Raw genomic sequence first — 21,509 nt, 5'->3', positions numbered from 1 at the left:
TTAACTGCTGCAGAAATATTACTGGTCCTTTGTTGAAAAAATAATAAGAAAAAAATTAATAAATAAACAAATTTTCTTTAATTTACTTAAATATGCTAAATGACTGAAATAATCCAGATTTAGGTCCTGAAATCAGCCAAAGAAACATCCAAGCTAGGATTATATTACTGCTTTAATGTTCAGAAGGTTTAAGGAGCCAAAAATAAATTAAAAGGTTCCAAATATCTGCTAACATGAAAACATCAGACATGCAAGAGTGAAAAAATATGTTTTATAAAATCATAACACACAAATGTTCCTGATTCATCTCCTGTTGCAGGTTTTTGAGTTTTGATGTTTGAGTAAAACTTGGAATAATAATAATCCACCTGCTTCCAGAACAATCCTACCTTTATGTAACTGGGTCTATATTGTTAGTTGTATATTTTCATAAAATGTTTTCTTTGATTTATTTGTCCTTGTTTTCCTCTGCCTGCTATAAGGGGTTTGGTCCTCCAGCTCTGCCTTACTTTCTTCTTCATTTGTTCAGGGTCCTCCAGGACCATTATAAATATTAACTTATTAATTTCCTCTTCCCTTTTGTTACTTTTTCCACTGGGAAGGTTCTTGATCCCACTGATGAGCCTCTTATATTGCACCGTAATAGTAAGTTAGCTGATGTATTCCCTTGTGTGGCTGTTGAGGACTTTCCTGTCACTCCAGGCTCAGGCCTGGTGAGTCTAGCCAGACTACTTCTTCATTCTCTCTGGGATGTGAATCATCAGATCCTGTGCAGATGCTGAAGGACTGTGGCCTTGGTGATGTGGACTTGGAGGGTTGTGAAGTGTCTGATGAGTGGAGGAGGAAGCTGGCCGATCTCTTGTTGAGCTTTCAGGATGTGTTCTCCAATGACCATTTGGACTGTTTGGAAGCAAAAGGGTTTGTCCATCGGTTCTATGATCGCTCCTTCAGGTTGCCTTTCCGCAGGGGGCCTCCTGCACATTATCAAGTGTTGAGAGAAGTGCTATCAGAGATGGAGATGAAAGGCATAATCAGTAAGTCAATCAGTGAATATGCTTCACCCTTGGTGTTGGTGTGGAAGAAGAATGGCGACTTCAGAATATGTACTGATTTCCGTTGGCTTAATGCTAGGATGGTTAAAGATGTCCATCCTCTGCCCCACCAAGCTGATTGTCTTGCTGCACTGGGAGGGAATGCCTTCTTCAGCACCGTGGATCTGACCTCTGGGTTTTACAACGTGCCTCTGCGTGCGTCTGACAGACGTTTCACGGCCTTCACTACACCACTTGTATGAGTATAACCGTCTCCCCCAAGGTCTCTGTAACAGTCCTGCATCGTTCATGTGCATGATGCTCAGTATCTTTGGTGCCTTAAACTTCTCCAGTCTCCTCTGCTACTTGGATGACCTGTTGGTGTTCGCGCCTCCTGAAGAGGAGTCGTTGGACTGTTTTAAGAGTTGTATTCTCCCGGCTGCTGTCCAGCAACTTGAAACTCTCTCAGAAGAAGTGTCACTTCCTGAGATGGTCTGTAGCATTTCTTGGACATGTAGTGAGTGCATCTGGTGTTTCTGTTGATAAGGAGAAGGTGAGAGTAATATCTGGCTTCACAAAGGCTGATATTACCATCAGCAATGGAGGCTGATGGTCACACTCCATCTCAACAGAAGGTTGGATCATTTCTTGGAATGGTGATATTTTATCAACATGTCATCCCTGCATGTTCTCTTGTTGCCAAACCGCTTTTTGCCTTGACTGTGGGCCAGAAGAGGAAACACAAGGGCAGCAGTCGTCATGCGAGTTCTGGGACATTCAGGAAACTGACACCACTTGATTGGACCCCTGAGTGTGAGGAAGCATTTGTGCAGTTGAAAAATGCACTCCTCAATTCTGTGGTTTCGGCACACCTGGATTTTGACAGGCCTTTCATCCTCTCCATAGATGCTTCCACTGATGGTCTGGATGCTGTTCTTTCTCAGGTACCGGTGGGCGAGGAGAGGGAAAGACCAGTTGCTTTTGCTAGCAAGTCTCTCTGTCGTGAAACGCGTTTCAAATTAATGAAGGATGCTGTGGAATGAAATAATTATTCACAGTATGCTTACTTTTATTAGAAGTTTATTTAATGTTAATCTTACATGTTTAATCAGTTTATTATATTTTACTCAGACTTACAGAGTCATTGTTTCTCTTCTAGCCTTCACTAGTTTGCTCCAGTGTGATAACCAGACCCAACGACTGACTGATTATTATTAGACAGAATATTCTGCCTGAAACTGGTTCTTAACTAAAGGTTGCATTTTTCCCACTATGTGTATTAATCTGATGAGCTTTTTTAGAATATCAGCGATGACACCCTGTCTGTGTGTGAAGGGCATTAAACAGTAAATATAGAGAAGTGATTCCTTTGTCTAGTCAGATCTCAGATCTTCTGGGTTCTCCATCTGGCCAGATGTAATAAAGCTGTTTTGTTCTCTCTTTTTAACAAGGTTTGGACTTTGATCATTTCTCGCACTCGACAATGCAAACTTTGAAATACAAAAATACCAATGCAAACAAAACAATGCCACAAACAAAAAAGCAACATATAACAAAAACAACAAACACTGCAAAACAAAAGTCCTCCAGACCACTAGGGGGAGTCACTGTCTGGAATATTATATCTGTAAATATTCTGCTGTTCTATTGTATGGTAAATAACATGAAGAATAGCGAAGCTTTTCTTTCTTTGTTTCTCTGTTTTTACTAAGTCAGGTCCTGTATGCTTCAGGGGTCGACTCCCCCTAGTGGTCAGCTGCTGGTTTTGCTTGTATGTCTTTTGGTTTCAGTATATTTTTTTTACTGTATTTTTCTGTTTTATTAGTTTTTTGTGTTTGTGTGTTTTGGAGTTTGAATCATTCATGTTTTTGCTGCACTTTTCTACTTGTCAACCATTGTATTTATCAGCTACATTTTCTCTTCAAATACTTATCAGTTTCTAACGGTAAATGGTAACTTTCAGTGAGTTGGGCTGGAGTTCAGGTTTCACATCATATTTCTTTGCTCTGGCTGTTTCCGTCCGAGCTGCGGGTCTTCTGGTAGAGGTAAAGGGTCCCGGTGATGTACACCGGGTCCACGTCCTGCCTGCTGGCCTCCACCTGAGGGTCCAGCATGTAGCGCTCCACCTTCTTGACGGCGACTCGACTCAACAGCCCTTCGTCCACCAGCACCTGCAGCTCTAGGTCCAGATCTGCGTCATACTGTTTCTCTGCTGAACTCGTGTGGTTGCCTCTCGCCAAGCAGATTAAACCTCCTGTAGGGAGGAAATGGATGGTTTTAGGTTTCCAGCATTCCTGCTGGTGCTAAATGATGTCATTACCTGGTTTGGCTGCATTGCAGAGCTCCCTGATGACGCTGACGGGAGTGAAACCAACACCGAGTCCTCCGGCCAGAATCACCAGATCAAACGTACCTGGAAGCAGCAAAGAGGGAGAGTCTGTGAAACCTGAGCCCTGCTGGGTGTGTGTGAAGCAGGAAGATCAGGAGTCACCAGTCTGAGCAGGAAGTGGATCTGTTCCCAGTAGGGCTGGTTGGAGCTGTTGGTAGAGTTTGGTCTTTGCAGCTTCCTCCAGCATTCGTTTGCTGCAGTCCACTCCAACAAAGTTCCTGAATCCCAACTTAAACATCTGAAACGAGTCATTAAAGTTTGACATCATAAAACTAAGCTTGGGAAATAAAAATCATCCAAATGCAACTCATTGGACACCTAGCATAATGTCCAATGAGACACAATGCATTGTATTGATACTGGTTATCTAAAAGACAAATATCAATGCAACGTCCGACGCTAACAGACATTGAATCATCATTTTTCTTGATAAACTTTCCTTTGTCCCTTAGACAGGCCTAGCACTAAGGGTAACGCCAGCGTACTCAAGAGTAATGCTAGCTTATCCAATGCTAACATCAACCTGGGAGCTGAAAGCTAGCCCTTGTGGCTAACTCTGAAATATTATGTGATGCGCATTGTCCCTTGTGAAATAAACAACAACAATCTATACAATGTATTGCCAGCCTAACCAATGCTAACGGCAACTAATTCAAGGCTAATGCCATACTGTCTAATGCTAACATCTGTGTCTCATGCTAACATCAGCCGATTCTTGAATAATGCTAGCTTAACCAATGCTATTGGCAACTAATGCAATGTTAATGCTAGCCTATCTGTGCAAATGGACAGCAATGCAGTGGGTGACCACACAAACCAAGCTAGTCACTAGCCTCTCCAGAGCTAATGTTAGCTAGCGGTTTCCTTGTCACTTGCTAGCCCCGACTGCTCATTAATTGTATCAGTAGTTAGCTGCAGAGTGGATAAACTCAGGACTCTGGCTAATGATTTGGGGCGTCATAGTAAAGGGGGCAGTAAAAATGGAAAAAGTTTTTCTTCTGCATTATAATATAAAATCGCAATAAAACGCATCAATGTGTTTACAGCACAGCACCGTCATATTTTACCTGCTTTATGGCCTGAGAGGAAAAAGGAAAGCTCACCAGTTTAGCCGCCAGTCCGGAGCCGCAGGCCACATCCAGAACCTGAACCGTCCCTCGGTCTCCGGAGAAGTTGTCCACCAGGAGATCGATGAGCTGATGTGGAGAGCGGTACTCCAACGTATCCACAAAATCCTGCAGGGGTCAAAGTTCACAGAGGTAACACTTTTAACTCAACCCACATATGAAAGCTGGTTCGGTTTGATCCGGTTCACTGAAGTCATGCTGACCATGCATGTGGTGACAGTAGAAAGGAAACCTCCAGTAGAACCAGACTGAGCCTGGAAATCCAGAAGCTCTGGTAGAATCAGCCTGCAGGTTGTTTGGATTTTTAATCTTCTCATTTTTAAAAACAACAGAAAAAAACAAAAAGTAAAACAACAAAAACTTTCTTCTTGTGTGTCATGGAATCAAACCCGAGTGCAGACAGAAGAAAAGGCCCGACAGACATTTAGTAACCGCAGGAACAACGAAGCAATGACGTGAAGAGAACAAAAGGATCTGAAAAGAGGGAAAACGGCTGATTTTTACCTGCTGGGAGGAGATTGAATGAGAAGAAAGAGCAGAAATAAAACATCACAAAAACATTGCAGTTCTTCCACATATGTAGAAGGACTGCAGGCTAACGTAAAGCTAGCACTGTGAATTTCATGCTAATGTGATATTTAGACAGATTTAGACAGATAGCATCATTAGCATGCTGAGTGGCATGCTAACCAAATACTTCATGAATTAGTTCTTCATCAGGTTGGGGATTTAAAAACTGATTTTTGTTTTTATGTTTTGTTTAAAAATTAGTTTGATGTAAAATTTTTAAGTGGAATAAAGAAATGTATAACTAATAGTTTTAAATTAACATCCATGCCAGAAGTTCAGGTTTATGTTTGCTGAAAGCCAGAAGCTTTCAGGCTTTCAGGTTTTCTAATCGTCTAGTTTTTATGTTCTCTGGTCTCACCTGTTCGTACATTTCCGCTTCGTTGTCGTAGAACTTCCTGGTCTGCTCCGAGTTGAACCCGTTGCAGGACTGGAGGAGGTTCCTCACTTCCTGCGAGGTTCTTCCTTTATTGGACATGATGAAGCCAAAACCTGCTGAATGAATGAATGAATGAATGAATGAATGAATGAATGAATCAATCCATCAATCAATTATTATCAAAACTGCTCACAAACATTCACAGCTGTTAAAAATGGCTGTAAAATTTACATAAAAACTATATATAAGAAAATACTGAACTAATCTTTGTCAAATAAAAATGTTTTTGTTGTTTTTACTGCAATAATATGTGAGAATAATTGAATGTGTTTGTTAAAACTACAAATGTTGGTAAGAAACAGAAAGATATTCTGTTAAAATGACATTCAGATCTGGAAAAACTGCAGGTATGTTTAGGTTTTTCCTGAAGCTGTTTTTGAAAATACCAAACATATACGACTTTATTCAGCACATTTTACTGAATCTATTTAAACATTTAACTGTTGTAGACTCAGATGATCGATGTAATTTAGCTGTGAACCCGATCACTGTAGATCTATTATTCTATCATTTTCACAGGAAAACTGGGAATAACAGCTGCCACAGATGTAAAAGTGTAGGGTAAAGTCAAAGGAAGCTGAGTTTTATCTGACCTTTAACCTCCAGATGTTGGTCGGTTTGAGTTATCCTGGTGTAAAGTCCCTGCAGCAGACAGGTGTTACCTTCAGGAGCGTTGGGAGGATTCGTCCTCGTCTCTGTTTGTCTGCAGAGGAAACCGTCAGTGAAGATGTTGGGGGATGAGTCGTGACTCGCCCGAGTGTTTCTAATTGGCTGGTCGGACGGGTTCAGGTGGTTCTGCAGAATTTTCAACAAAAAAATCTTCAGATCCTTCAGGTCCCGACTGATTGGATTCCTTTAACTTTCTGAAAAAGTTCCCACATGGTGGCGTTTCGTCCTCTGAAAAGGAGGAAATGCAGCTGAAAACGGACCCAATTCAAAGTTCCTGCTTCGCTCAGGAGTCCACAGCTGGAGAAAGTCCATAAATCCATCGGGTTTATGTCCGAAAACACCACAAACAGTCTGACCTGAGTTCTGTTTGGTCTGAGTTCTGGTTCTCAGGACGTGTTCATGTGTTTAGTTTCTGTTCCTCTCCTGTTGCTGGTGGTGGGAAACGCTCCGACACCAGCAGGTTCTGACCCAGTTGGTACTCTCACAGCAGGATTCAGTTCACCTTTCAACCCGCTGTCCTCGCTCCGAGCGTCATTAGTTTCCATCAGAGGAGGTGATGCGACACTGACTGCTGCAGAGAAGGTTCAACCTTTTTACATTTTTAAGATGAACTTTGCTTCTTTTATTTTATTGATTGAATAATTATGTTACAAATTTCATTGAAAGCAACAAAAATAGTTAGATTTCATTTTAAGACTGTAGATACAGAACAACGTCAGCGCTCCGGATCCGTCCCAGCCTCAGGCCTGGACAGATTTACATACTCACACAAATATAGGAAGATAATCATTTTATCAATCAATCAATCAGACTTTATTCGTACAGATCATTTCAGCATCAAGGCAATTCAAAGTGCTTTAAATCAAATCAAACACAGAAACTCAAAGCAACAGAATCAACAATCAAAACACGACATTGATTTCCATCAGTAAATTAATAATTAGGTTTCAAATAAAATCCTGAACAGGTTGGTTTTTAGTGGAGTTTGCATCATAACAGGTTTACCTGTTTCCCTCCTCCTGTGTTTTATGAACAAAATACCTGCTGCTGTTTTTATTGACTCAGTTCAGAACCTTGTAAACAACCTTTCAGCTCCGTTCTCCTTTCGCTGGGTTTCGCTCTGGGACTCCGCCGTCACTCACGGGTTTTTGTGCAATTCTATGGTTCCTGTTAGTGTCTAGAATTTACAGGGTTTCTGTTACGCGCAGTGACCCTCAGTGACCCTCAGTCACTCACCGTTTTAGTTCTAAAAATCGAGATTTTTAGAAGAACCAAGCAGCTCATCATTTACTGACAACTACCAGCTAAAAAACTGATTTTGTATTTTAGAAAAGCTGGACTGCATTCAGTTAGGCTGATCTATTTTAAGATGCAGACAGAAAAAAAAATACAGCAGGAAGTCAGAGAGTGTGAACAGGAAGTTCAACACTTCATGGCTCACTACTGACACCTGCTGTTGCATTGAAGGAGTTGCAGCCTGAAATAAATCACATTTCTAAAGATATTAGCAGTGAGTGTCTGCAATATCATCACATTGTAGACAATATCTGGTGAATTTTTAGTTCTTAAAATGATTCATATTTTCTCCAGATATCATCTTGTTTTTGAGTGGTAGCCACAGCAAGTACGGCAGGCCATTTTACCATAAAATCAGTTTCCTCTGACTGTCTGTATTTACATTCCAGTTTTGATTTGACAGAAACATTTTGACTCTCCTGAATGTTAATTAGAGATATTTTAATAAACTAACATGTCTTGTCATAAATCCATTTCAGCTGTCTGGGATGTAAATGTGGTGAAGCAGATTTCTTTAATCGGCTTGCAGACAACAGCAGACACTGTTTGGTATTCAGAGGGAACCTGACGTAAAACCTGGTGGAGCAAAGCAGAAAGAGAATAAAAGGAAGAAGTTAAATGTGCTTCTGAACATTTTGCAGCTAAATGTGCAAACATTGGGAAGTTTTTCACAAAATGAGCCGACAGTAACAACAAACGAGGACGAAGAGACGGTTGGATCAAAACCAGTTCAGTCCAGTCAATGTGGCACAATGCTGCGTCCTTTCTGCCTAAACGTTTTCTCACATGTTTAATTAACATTATTAAACATAATTACGTTATTTTAATAACAAGAGGTTGTAACATCAATAATTAATCTGCTTGATCAGTTAAAATCAATTCATGCAGGTTGACCAGGAAAACGTTCATTTTTCTTTATTGCAACTGAAAACATTTTAATAAAACGTTTACAGAATCTAGTTTCCTGTTCTGTTTCTTTTTATTAATATTTAGCTTTTTTTTCACCAGCAGTTTAAAAAATAAAAAAACTTTGTAGTTCTCTTCCTGTCTGTTTCCTGTATCATTCTGGGTCAGCGTTACGTCTTTCATTAGGATTATATTACACATTATATTAAACATTTCATTTCCCTGCAGGTCTGTACAGCTTTGGTTCCAGTTCCCTAATGTTGACTTTCATTTTGTTAAGCTGCTTGTTTAATAATGAATTCTTTTTATTTTTGTCATTAAATACACACACAGCAGTTCTGACTGTTGGAAAAACACATTTCTCTTCCACTGAAGAAGCGGAATAGAAACATGTTGTAAAACGATGCCTCCACTTTCCGTCGCTGGATAGAAATCGGATCCAATCCTCTGAGAGAGGAAACCAGGAAGCTCATTTCCACCCAGGAACGTTTCCACTTCCTGTCATGTTTTTTCACATAACATTTCTACTTGAGTGCTTCTGAAAGCTGAGCCTAATTTAACATGCAGAGAGCAGTTACTGGAAAAACAAACAGAGCAGGAAGTGAGAGAGAAAAAACAGGAAGTGACATCATCGCTGATCAGATTTCTGACAGAACAATCAGCTTTAAGAGTCTAAAGACTCAGGATGGTTCCTGGAGGTGAAAAGGTTTCCTGGAGCTTCATGTTCCTGCTGGCAGGTGAGAAGTTTGATCTTCATCAGGAAGAAAAAAAAATTAAATCTGTGTCAATAATTTCTAAAGTTTAATTGACAGCAGAGATTTTCTCCTTCCTCTCTGACTTTCGGACAGAAAGGTGAAAGTTTGGCAGGTTTCTAGAAAGTTGTTTTTGTTATTTCTTTGGTTTTCCTGCTGATTGGTTCTCTTCTCTTCCTGAATGAGTCACATTATTACTTAGCGCATTCACTTTGTGTTGAAGAAAATCAGAACGACCTGATTAAAAGAAGCATCATTTTAAAAATATTTCAATATTTAGCTGTAAAATGCAAAAAAATAATTAACTTTAATATTTTAACATTTGATCCTAATTTTCATTTTGCATGACACACCAGGAACATGTTGGATGCATCATTCAGAAAGTTGGTATTTGTAGATCAAATTACTGATATTGTACAGAAAATTATCCATTTTATGTTGGACTTCCTGTCAGCTGTTTGGGTTGGATTTGTTCAAATCTGATTTTACATTGAAAGACTGAAATAGCTGAGACCAAACACAAAAAACAAACGATTAAAAATACAAATTCAAAATGCAACACAATCCAAGTCCCTGAAAAAGTTTTTTTCCTGCTTACAACCAAACTGACTTCTTTAAAACACCGAGTGAGAAACGGTGAGGCAGCAGGCCTTCGGGTTCAGCCGGCCACTGATTCAGTGTAATTCAGTGTAATTCATTATAATTCAGTGTAATTCAATATAATTCATTATAATTCAGTGTAATTCATTATAATTCAATATAATTCATTGTAATTCATTATAATTCATTGTAATTCAGTGTAATTCATTATAATTCAGTGTAATTCATTGTAATTCAGTGTAATTCATTATAATTCAGTGTAATTCATTATAATTCAGTGTAATTCATTATAATTCATTGTAATTCATTATAATTCAGTATAATTCAATATAATTCATTATAATTCAGTATAATTCAATATAATTCATTGTAATTCAGTGTAATTCATTATAATTCAGTGTAATTCATTATAATTCAGTGTAATTCAGTGAAAGGAGAGTTGTTTCACAAAGTAACTTTATTCCAACGTCTCATAAAAATTTTGTTTAAAGAAATCCAAACCTTGAAAATTAAAGAGTAAACAACTGAAACATTTTCAGTAAAGAGCGTTCTTACGTCATGTTTTTCCAGGAAGCGGTTCCATCACAACGTAGATTTCATAAATATGAGGACATGAGATTGAGAGAAAACCTCCAACCTGATTCTTTACAACATCAGAATTTCCTTTTCTGAAATGTCAAATGTTCATTCTGTTCACAGATGGTTAGAGAAATATTGCACCGTTCTCTGGAAGTTTATTCACACTTTCTATTGACCCTGTAATGTTTTTCCTCTGCAGAAGAGTTGTTTTAAAGAAGCACTGATCCGTTTTTACAAAGTTCTGACTAACTGAGTCGCAATGAGCTGAATTATGGAGTATTTGAGGAAATTTGCTGCTCCAAACTCATCAGAATCCTAATGATGTTCACTGAATGAGTAATACCACCAGTTCACTGGCTCATAGGGCGTTGAGTCATAAAAATATTTAAATTATGCAGCTTTATGTTACATTTGTTACAACACCAAACAATTCATTAACATGATGGAACAGGTTTTCTTTACCTGTTTTATCCTCATTTGACGTAACAAACTGAGTTTGTTTTTTGTCTGTTTGCATTTTTTCTCTTCCTCTTTTCCAACTGTTGAGCAGCTCTGGCTGAGATTATTGAAGTTTTACTTCAGAGCCTCTGGAAATAAAAAAGAAGTTGCCAGTGGAGGCGTTTTGTGACTTTAGTATGTTCCTGGGTTAGCTTTGTGTCTATGGAGCCGATAACAAGAAGCAGAATTTACTTAGTTTCTAACTCGCAGCACAATATCCGTGTTCACGCAATGGGTGCGCCCCCTACTGGTCACAGTGATTAGTACAGCTGAAGCAGATGCAGGCGGCCCAATGGACAGCAGCAGCGTAATATAGATCTGGCTTCCACTAAGATAATCATCTTAAACTGTTCCTCCAGGAGCCGCGGCCCAAACGATCCGGTACCGGTTTGGATCGACCTGTGCAGTGAGAGGATCGACTGTCATCCTGCCCTGCTGCTTCACTCCTCTGAAATCTTTCTCTCCTGGAGGAAGAGAGATTCCTCTGAGGATCGTCAGAGTTCTCTGGTGTAAGAATCATGAGATCTGTCAGGGAACGACTCCGTCTGTTTACGACAGCAACTCAACGGCCAGAGAGCCTCGGTTTCATTACCTGGGCAACATGGAGGCAAACTGCACTCTGCAGATCAGAGACGTTAAGATGGAGGACCAGGGAACCTTTAGATTCAGGATGGAAGCGGATAATTCTGCTGGACATTTTACAAACCGGACTGGAGTCAACATCTCAGTGGCTGGTAAGATCAACGTGTCGCATTCAGACAATAATCACAGATATTGATGGAAACTAATGAGAACGTTTCACTCAGATGTGATCAAAATGGAGATAAAGAGCTCCAGCAACAAGTCAGAGGTCAGCAGAGGTCAAACTGTCTCCCTGCAGTGCACCACTTCTACCTGCACCTTCACTCACCTGGAGGTCACCTGGAGGAAAGATGGCCACGCCCTCCCAGGGAACGGCTCCGCCCTCCGGCTCGGCCCTCTGACCGCAAAGGATTCTGGGAACTACAGCTGTGCTCTGACGAGGAACATGGAGACCCAATCAGAGCCGTTCAGCCTGCAGGTGGAGGAAGAGGAGGAGGAGGAGGAGGAGGAAGGTGGGTTCTGGTTGGTTCTGGTTCTGGAGACATTTTCAGCAACATCTAAAAAATCTAGAAGATCTTTAAAAAGTTCAGTGTTTTCTGTTCACACAATGAGTAAAATATTTCAAACCAAGAAAACTTAGTGGAAGGAAAACGTGTGGTAAGTAATGTTGTCCTAGCATCCAGGATAAGCTCCGATTCAGGGCCGTGCAGAGACCTTTGGAGGGGCAGGGGCTCAAATTTAAAAAAGGGGCACATTGAACAAAAACACTGTACAACAACATACCAACAACCCATATTAATCAATAATCTAACTGATCCTGAACATCATTGCCGTCACATGGGGAAATGCAAAGTAAATATAGTCTAAAATTTACCCAACAGCTATAAAGTTTCTGTTTCTCCTGCTGACAGTCTGGAGGGCTGAGTTGATCTGAGACTGTAGCTGTTAAACAGACCAGAGGAGAGAAAGTCTCTGGTTATAAAGTTATGAAATAAGACAATTTGCTGCCATTTTACTAATTAAGCTCTAATAATATCTATTTAAGAACAACCTGGATGCAGAATGATTTATAGATCCAAAAAGCTCAAAGGGGTTTGATGTTAGCAACTCTGAGACCTAGAATTATAAGACTGGAATATCAACGCAAAGAAAACTCAGTAGCTGCTGGTAGGGGCCATTCAGGGGCCTCCAGACACTCAGGGGCCTCCAGACATTCAGGGGCCTCTAGACACTCAGGGGCCTCCAGACATTCAGGGGCCTCCAGACACTCAGGGGCCTCCAGACATTCAGGGGCCTCTAGACACTCAGGGGCCTCCAGACATTCAGGGGCCTCCAGACATTCAGGGGCCTCTAGACATTCAGGGGCCTCCAGACATTCAGGGGCCTCCAGACACTCAGGGGCCTCCAGACATTCAGGGGCCTCCAGACATTCAGGGGCCTCCAGACACTCAGGGGCCTCCAGACACTTAGGGGCCTCCAGACATTCAGGGGCCTCCAGACATTCAGGGGCCTCCAGACATTCAGGGGCCTCCAGACACTCAGGGGCCTCCAGACACTCAGGGGCCTCCAGACATTCAGGGGCCTCCAGACACTTAGGGGCCTCCAGACATTCAGGGGCCTCCAGACATTCAGGGGCCTCCAGACATTCAGGGGCCTCCAGACACTCAGGGGCCTCCAGACACTTAGGGGCCTCCAGACATTCAGGGGCCTCCAGACATTCAGGGGCCTCCAGACATTCAGGGGCCTCCAGACACTCAGGGGCCTCCAGACACTCAGGGGCCTCCAGACATTCAGGGGCCTCCAGACACTCAGGGGCCTCCATACATTCAGGGGCCTCCAGACATTCAGGGGCCTCCAGACACTCAGGGGCCTCCATACATTCAGGGGCCTCCAGACATTCAGGGGCCTCCAGACACTCAGGGGCCTCCATACATTCAGGGGCCTCCAGACATTCAGGGGCTTCTAGACACTCAGGGGCCTCCAGACATTCAGGGGCCTCCAGACATTCAGGGGCCTCCAGACATTCAGGGGCCTCCAGACATTCAGGGGCTCCTAGAAATGGTTTAATTGTAACAGACCATAGATCTAAACCTGTATCATCATTTATAGAGAATGACAATGTTATTCCATTTTATTTAATGAATTCAGCTGAGAAAAAAAAGGTACATTTAGGATTTAAATAGGACGTTTACTTTGTAAAAGTTTAAAGAATCATCTTGATAATTTGATTATGTTACCATGGCTACAATATGGTGTAATCTTTGAGTTTATGAGCTCTTCGCCTGGAGCCGGAGCATCAAGCAACGCGACCGGGACTTCCTGGATTTCATTCTTTGTTAACCAGAATCAAAAAATCATCTAGATTTAATAGAATCTGAATGGTGCGTCCAGCTGCAGAGGAAGCCTGATGGTCAGAAACTTTCTGTTTTCCAGAGTCTAACCTTCCTCTGGCTGCTGCTGTGACGTTTGGAGTCCTGCTGGTGGTCACCACCCTCATCCTCTTCATCTTCATCTTTAAAAGGTACCGCAGTAGTGCTAATGTGCTAACAGAGCAGCTAAGGGGTTTGCTAACTCTGAAAATGTTTACCGCACTTAGCTTTTAGCTTCCTATTTTTCCTGATAAATTTTAAAGCTCTGATTTACTTGGCTGTTTTGTAAAGTTTTAGTTGAACAAAGTTTGACATCTGTGTTGAGAACTGCTAAAGATTCTTCAAGTAGATGTTTATATTCATGCTCTTATTTTGAAGTTTGTTTACTCTGCAGTCCTGTTTCCTCTCCCGTTCTCTCTCTGTTTCTGCTCCAATAATTTTATTTCACACAATTACGGAGCCCCCTAGAGAACATGGGGATGTTTTTTTCTTTTGCGTTACCTCGCAAAACTGTACTGATCAGCTATGCGGCATAATTGAAAACTGTAAGTCTTTCTTACGGTGGCCGCCGTACTTTCTGATTTAATATAAAGTTATGTAAGGTTCCATGAATGTTAATATCTCGTTGTGAAATATCTGAAGTTTTATATCTTAGCTCCAAACCACTTCTTTGTTCCGTCACATTTATTGATTTATTCCATTTTGATTATTATCCTCCAAACTTTGCAAGGACTGACCAACCCGCTCACCGTTTCCTCATACACACAAACCAGCAGGCCAGTAACCTTCCCATTCATACTTGATGACATCACTCCCACATCGCCACACCCACCACCTAAGTGTCAAAGTCGCGTGCTCCTATCATATCAATAATTACTTATTTCATTCATATGGCTCTTACAGAGCCTCAGTGAAACGTGTTTATTATTATTAAGTCTTTGGTGCAAAAAACTGATTGAAAATCGATTCATTTACTGCATGTTTATGTCTGTTAAGGTTGAGATGAAACTGAACATAAAAGCAGCTCTTTAAACCATTCAGGCAACCAACACAACAGAGACACAATCAAAACTGTCAGATGAGTTATTACACCGCGATAATAACTCAGAAATATAGTTTGGATGTACAGTATTTATATTTCTTTCCTACTTACGGAAGGTTTCTGTTTATATAACAGGTTTGTGGTGCCTTTGTATCCTAAAGAAAGATATAAAACTTCAGATATTTCACAACGAGATATTAACATTCGGAAGCAGCTGATGGGTACCGGCGGGCGAAGCGCCATGCGGCTCGGGTGGTTGCTGAGGCAAAAACTCGGGCGTGGGAGGAGTTTGGAGAGGCCATGGAGAAAGACTTCCGTACGGCTTCGAGGCGATTCTGGTCCACCATCCGGCGTCTCAGGAGGGGAAGCAGTGCAGCACCAACACTGTCTACAGTGAGGATGGTGTGCTGCTGACCTCAACTCAGGATGTTGTGGGCCAGTGGGTAGAATACTTTGAAGACCTCCTCAATCCCACCGACATGCCTTCTATTGTGGAAGCTGAGCCTGGGGACTCTGGGTTGGGCTCTCCAATTTCTGGGGTCGAGGTCGCCGAGGTGGTTAAAAAGCTCCTCGGTGGCAGGGCCCCGGGGGGGGATGAGATCCGCCCGGAGTTCCTCAAGGCTCTGGATGTTGTAGGGTTGTGTTGGTTAACGCGACTCTTCAATATCACATGGACATCGGGGGCAGTTCCCCTGGATTGGCAGACCGGGGTGGTGGTGGTGGAGCGGAGGGTGTGCTCCAATTATAGGGGGTCACACTCTTAAGCCTCCCTGGCAAGGTCTATTCAGGGGTTCTGGAGAGGAGGGTCCGTCGGATTGTTGAACCTCGGATTCAGGAAGAGCAGTGTGGTTCTGGTTCTGGTCGTGGAACACTGGACCAGCTCTACACCCTCAGCAGGGTCCTGGAGGGTTCTGGGAGTTCGCCCAACCAGTCTACATGTGTTTTGTGGACTTGGAGAAGGCGTTCGACCGTGTCGCGGATTGGTGCAGCGTCTGCCGTCAAGCGGGCGCTGTACCGGTCCGTCGTGGTGAAGAGAGAGCTGAGCCAAAAAGCGAAGCTCTCGATTTACCAGTCGATCTACGTTCCCACCCTCATCTATGGTCATGAGCTTTGGGTCATGACCGAAAGAACGAGATCGCGGATACAAGCGGCCAAAATGGGTTTTCTCCATAGGGTGGCTGGGCTCTCCCTTAGAGAGAGAAGCTCAGTCATCCAGGAGGGACTCAGAGTAGAGCCACTGCTCCTTCACGTCGAGAGGAGCCAGTTGAGGAGCATCTGGTCAGGATGCCTCCTGGACGCCTCCCTGGTGAGGAGTTCCGGGCACGTCCCACCGGGAGGAGGCCCTGGGGAAAACCCAGGACACGCTGGAGGGACTATGTCTCTCGGCTGGCCTGGGAACGCCTTGGAATTCCTCCGGAGGAGCTGGTGGAAGTGGCTGGGGAGGGAAGTCTGGGCCTCCCTTCTGAAGCTGCTACCCCCGTGACCCGACCCGGATAAGAGGAAGAAGATGGATGGATGGATGGATGGAAAAACCTTACATAACCTTATATTAAATCAGAAAGTACGGCGGCCACCGTAAGAAAGACTTACAGTTTTCAATTATGCCACATAACTGATCAGTACAGTTTTGCGAGGGAACGCAAAAGAAAAAAAATTCCCCATGTCCCCTTGGGGGCTCCGTACACAATAAACATTCAGGAACAAAATCAAATAGACAGAAGAAAATAAGATAGAAGTAGAAATACAATATCTAAAAGGGATTATAGAACATTTAAATAATAATTTAAAATGTCAATTTTTGCTCGAGGGTTGTAGTCTTTCAAGAGCAGATAGCATTTAAATTGAAGTTTTAGCATTAGCCATTAGCTTCATCTGTGTACCATGTTGGTGTAACTAAATTTAAAAACCAGTGTTTTAGGTTTAGCACCGTTAGTATTTTATGGACTAGTAGATTCATCCATCATATCGTTGTCATTAAGATTTGACCAAATATTTTTCCAGTTTCAATTCATTTTAACACTTTTGTTTTTTAACATTTGTAAACAAACTGTAGATGATTAACAAGCTTTGATGGGTGTTTCCAGAACCTCCATGAATTCAAACAGGAAGCTGAGTAATTAAGCCTTTATTTAGAAATCAATTTGTGTTAAAGCAGAGTTTATTAAACCTTCTCATCCACATTCAGCCTCCAAAGCACAACACCACCTTCTGTGATGTCATCAGGGTGGAGTTAAAAAACATCAATGAGGATTATTTTTTTATTTGATTAGTTCTTTCTGTGTTTAAAACCTTTGTTTGTTACAGGAAGCAAACAGCAGCAGGGAGTCCAAACATCATGGGAGGAGAAACAGAGATGAAGGTGACTTCCTGTTAGTCATCGACTCTGTGGCGATGCTAGCACGTTCATGTCTTATTTTATTTATTTATTAGCCTCTATTTATGAGTTGCTGGACAGGACAGAGGTCAGGAAGAGACGAGGAATTAAAGGCAACATACAATCCAACATGTTTCCATTTGCGACTTTAATTAATTATTAAATTATTAGATTAAGTTGAAAAACAGTTTATCTACAAAATGCCAATGGAAACATGGATTCCAAGGCAAAACAGTCTAGACAGGCTGCGGTACTCCATTTTACAATTATAGTTTATTAAAAATTCTTCTAAAATGAGTTACTGTATTAGCAGTAACTCATTTTAACTAATGTAATGAGGTGCTAATAAATACCTATCAGTGTTGAAGATGTGGACACCATAAACAAACAGCTACCGGGCCAATAATTACAAAAGCTAAATAAAGCTGCTGTCCTGGATTTGGGGATAGCAACCCTGCATACAGAGTCTGTAAAGCAGTGACTTTATTCACAATAAATTCAACTGCATGAAAAGACTTTAGCCTGGAGCTATTAGCATGCAGAAGCGCCAGCCACGAGCTAGCTTGCTAGCATAGCTTGCTAGCATTCAGTTTAGCCTACTTACTTAGCGCACTAGTTCATATTGTCTTAATACTTGGACAATTACTCCAATTAAGACTAATAATTAAATACCTTATAACAAGGGAACATGCAGCTAAATGATTGAATGTCGGTGTTTTACTTACGCTCCGCTGTAATTACCAGAAGCCAAGTTGTAAATCAAGATACAGTCGTTGGTGCATCACAAATATAGAGTCTGGTTCTGAACATGAAGACTTTTTTTTAAATATTAGAGCTGAATTTAATGGTTATTTTGGTAATAAATTAATCTTTCAATTATTCTGAAGATTAACTGATTTATCAGAGTTTTTTAAAAAAAAATGACATTCCACATATTTTTTTTATTTAACTACTTAAAACCTTTTTTATAGTATATTTAAAATACATTCAAAGATATAATAAAACAAATAGTTAGATTTCTTTTTAAAATAAAAACATTTTATTGCCTGATATACAATAACCACATTATTTTATTATGAAGCTAAAAGAACCAGTTGGTAATTTGTCCTGTTAGACACTTTAGTGTCTAACAGGACACTAAAGTGTTTTTCAGTCTTCATTGCAAAATGTATCTATTTTTTGTACAGTTTTGGCTGAATTACTTCTATAAATATGGGTTTTATTTTTTAGCAAATTGGCTTTTTTGAGTGTGTAAAGGATTAATCAATTAATTTGGTTAATCGTTTCACCGATTATATAAATCACAAGGAGAAACAAATCTGATTGAAATAATATATATAAAACCAGGTGTTTGCAGCTGGTTGTTTTGCAGCAGGCATTCAAACTGAGGATGCATGTGGCGACAGTAGAAAGGAAAACTTCCTTTGAACCAGATTGAGTTTGAGGAGGCATCTTCCAGGTTTGACTGCAGGTTTGAAGAAAAAACATCATATAAATAGTTTGCTTTACAAAAATTTAATAATCAGAAGTTACTTAAGGATGAAGATAATCAGGTCAATTGAACATTTTGATACAATAAAGTGACAGTCAGGATGATAAACAGTAATAAGTTTCTCCCTGCAGCTGTAGCAGTCTGTTCCTCAGTGTTCACTGTCTTCTTCTCTCCGCACTCCTCAGACTGATCACATCTACAGCAGCGTCCTGCCGCCTCTTCCACAGGAAACAGGAAGTCAGAAACAGGAAGTAGAGGCTGAGGAGATCAGTTACGCTTCGGTCCAGTTCAAACAGAGCAAACTGGACAGGTAGGACATGTAGACATTACTGACTGACTGATTGACTGAACGAACAAACAAACTATTTGGTAAAAAGCCCACTTAAGTACTGAGTAGCGGATCAAATTATCAATCATTTAATATTTAAAAAATACATCATCACACAGACCAAAGTATAGAGTTCAGTGGAAATCTTTGTATTTAAAAAATTAAAAGAGCAATAATTTATATAAGTTACAAAAAATAACAAAATCAGGGAAAGTAAAATTGTTGAAATCAGTTTCTTTCAATAAAAAAACTTCAGAAAGTTTAACAGAAACTGCAGCTGTGTGTCTGTCTGGTGAATTTTGGTTTGTTTTTTTATTCAGTGGGTAGAAAATCCAGAAATTGTACTGAAGTAAGAGTTCCATTTTCTTGAGTAACTTGTTGAAAATTGTACTTTTAGGAGTATTTTTATTAGTGATGACCCGACTCTGGGTGATGATCATGTGATCTCCAGCTTTCATTGATTCGTGCTCGGAGTAAAACTTTCTTCTCTGCTGTGTGACTCAGATCTGGAGCAACACTTTGCAGGTTCTGTTTTCATCCTGCAGGGAGCTGAGACACTTTCACATCTATAACTCCTTGTTTTTTAATGTATTCTGTGCAGAAAAGCAGGAGAAGAATCGGATCCGACCATCTACTCTTCAGTAGCCTCCAGAGGATGAGGTCACGACCTGCGACCTCCCATTTTAATGTGGCTGTGCGGAATCAACCGACAACACCTTCTGGTTTCACCTCAGCAGCAGCTTTCTGGAAGAACTGTGCTGCAGATTAGACTCACAGGGATTCTCTTCATTAATCCTCCATCCTGCTGCAGCTGAGGCTCAAACTGTTTCTGTTTGAGAAACCGGGTCAGAACCGAAGGAATCACGATGCTCAAGCAGAGCAGAAATATTTAACAGACAGTGTTAGACACTGGATGGCGTATAAATAATGTCACCAAATGAAATTATGCTACCGACAAACAAAACAGAAACAACCTTTGAATGTGACCCATTTCCTGTTGTTTAACTTTTATTTCTGAAATCTGTAAATATTTTCAAGCACAACTAGAGATAGTATAGAATATCTAAATAGTGCATAATGACATAATACTATAAAAAATATATATACAATTGTGCAGAATATCTATACCAACCAAAATTTGTGTTGTTAAAAACTACGGTGGCCTACGGGTTCAAACGAGTTGCAAATACATAAATGATGAAAACTCCAAAACACAAAATAAACAACAGATGCAACAGAAAAAGACTGCATAGAAAATGCTTTAACCACAGAAAATAAAAAATAAAAACAAAAGCAACAAGCTCCAGACCACTAGGAGGAGTCGGTAATATTAGCTACATAAATATGCTGCTGTTCTGTAATGTTGTAAAAGAAATGAAGTGCAACGTGTTTTCTTTCTTCCACCTACTTTCTTCTGGTCCTCCTGTCTTTATTGAGGGAATGTTCTCTCATGTTTTGTAGTTATTTTAACCACCGCTTGAGGCCGCATGCTCTTTCTAAGCAATTATCATTTGAAAGTTATTGCAAGAACAAAAATTCAGAGATATGTATTGAGAATTTATTCCCTTTTTAGGCATCATTGACATATTTTCTGAAAACTGGTGTAGATAAAAATACCTTTAAAGGAACTTGTTCCTGTTTTCATTGAAGAGAAACTTTCTGTTGAAATGCAAAATCCTCAAACTGGAGCGTTTCATAACTTCCTTCTCTTTTTAGCATCACAGTGAAACTCTGAAATGTAAATCCAGTGTTTGTGAAATGTGTTTCACAACTTTTATCTGCTGAGAAGTGAAGAGGAGGAAGTTCTTTCACCAGTCTGGTTTTTAGGAGAAGGAACCCGCCGCCGGTTTCTGCAGGCTGCAGCACTGACGGCGAATAATCGGGAAGAAGAATCATTCATCTCTGCAGGTTTTATTTGATATAGCTGTAGGAAGAGGGAGTCATTGAAACATCACTCCTTTATAAAATAGGAAACAGATTTTAAAAAAAAAGAGCAGAAGGAAATAAAATATAATGGTTTCAGTTGATTTCCTGGTTGGGCTCAATTTTTCTTATATTCTACCTTAAATAATTTTTCCCTTTTTTTGTTCTTTTACCACTTCTACAGATTTCTTGAGGTTAACCTTAGATTTAGAAAGTCATTTCTAACACAAGAACACTTGTGGCCAAACATCTAAACCACAACTAACCCAACAATCAGGTATATTTTGTGTGTCTACTAATGTTTTGAGATTTGAGTTGTTTTAATATGCAGATTGGTGAATGCAACATATGCAGCCAACTGCTTTCAGTACTTAATTTTATTGTTTATTTGTTTATTAATTATATGACTTTAACATAATCCTATGTTATAATAGAAGTTAGATTTTATATATTGGTTTATTATCAATATATTCTGTTTTGTTCAGTTTTAAAGTATTTCATTTAATTTTCTTCACAATGATTTTATTATGTCTTCACTACTTGAAT

The 21,509-nt window shown here is 40.4% G+C and overlaps 2 protein-coding genes across 2 annotated transcripts; one reads left to right on the top strand and one right to left on the bottom strand.

Annotated features, from left to right (window-relative positions):
• Positions 1 to 2,097: 2,097 nt before the first annotated feature.
• On the bottom strand, positions 2,098 to 13,947 carry LOC122831509 (methyltransferase-like protein 27). Its single transcript, XM_044117736.1, has 8 exons — positions 13,855 to 13,947; positions 11,764 to 11,868; positions 6,147 to 6,348; positions 5,476 to 5,606; positions 4,524 to 4,655; positions 3,523 to 3,658; positions 3,352 to 3,444; positions 2,098 to 3,285 (listed from the first exon to the last, which is right to left on the bottom strand). Exons 1-8 carry the CDS (start codon positions 13,945 to 13,947, stop codon positions 3,023 to 3,025), a joined length of 1,155 nt encoding a protein of 384 aa, XP_043973671.1. The 3' UTR covers positions 2,098 to 3,022.
• LOC122831258 lies at positions 9,046 to 21,067 on the top strand. The gene is made up of 7 exons (XM_044117326.1): positions 9,046 to 9,161; positions 11,213 to 11,587; positions 11,660 to 11,947; positions 13,869 to 13,956; positions 17,151 to 17,205; positions 18,898 to 19,022; positions 19,642 to 21,067. Exons 1-7 carry the CDS (start codon positions 9,110 to 9,112, stop codon positions 19,697 to 19,699), a joined length of 1,041 nt encoding a protein of 346 aa, XP_043973261.1. The 5' UTR covers positions 9,046 to 9,109; the 3' UTR covers positions 19,700 to 21,067.
• Positions 21,068 to 21,509: the final 442 nt, after the last annotated feature.

Source organism: Gambusia affinis, linkage group LG05 (assembly GCF_019740435.1).
Source record: "Gambusia affinis linkage group LG05, SWU_Gaff_1.0, whole genome shotgun sequence".
In the NCBI taxonomy this organism is placed as follows: domain Eukaryota; kingdom Metazoa; phylum Chordata; class Actinopteri; order Cyprinodontiformes; family Poeciliidae; genus Gambusia; species Gambusia affinis.
The sequence above is the reverse complement of the archived record's forward strand: the minus strand, read 5'-3'. Positions and strand labels throughout refer to the sequence as shown.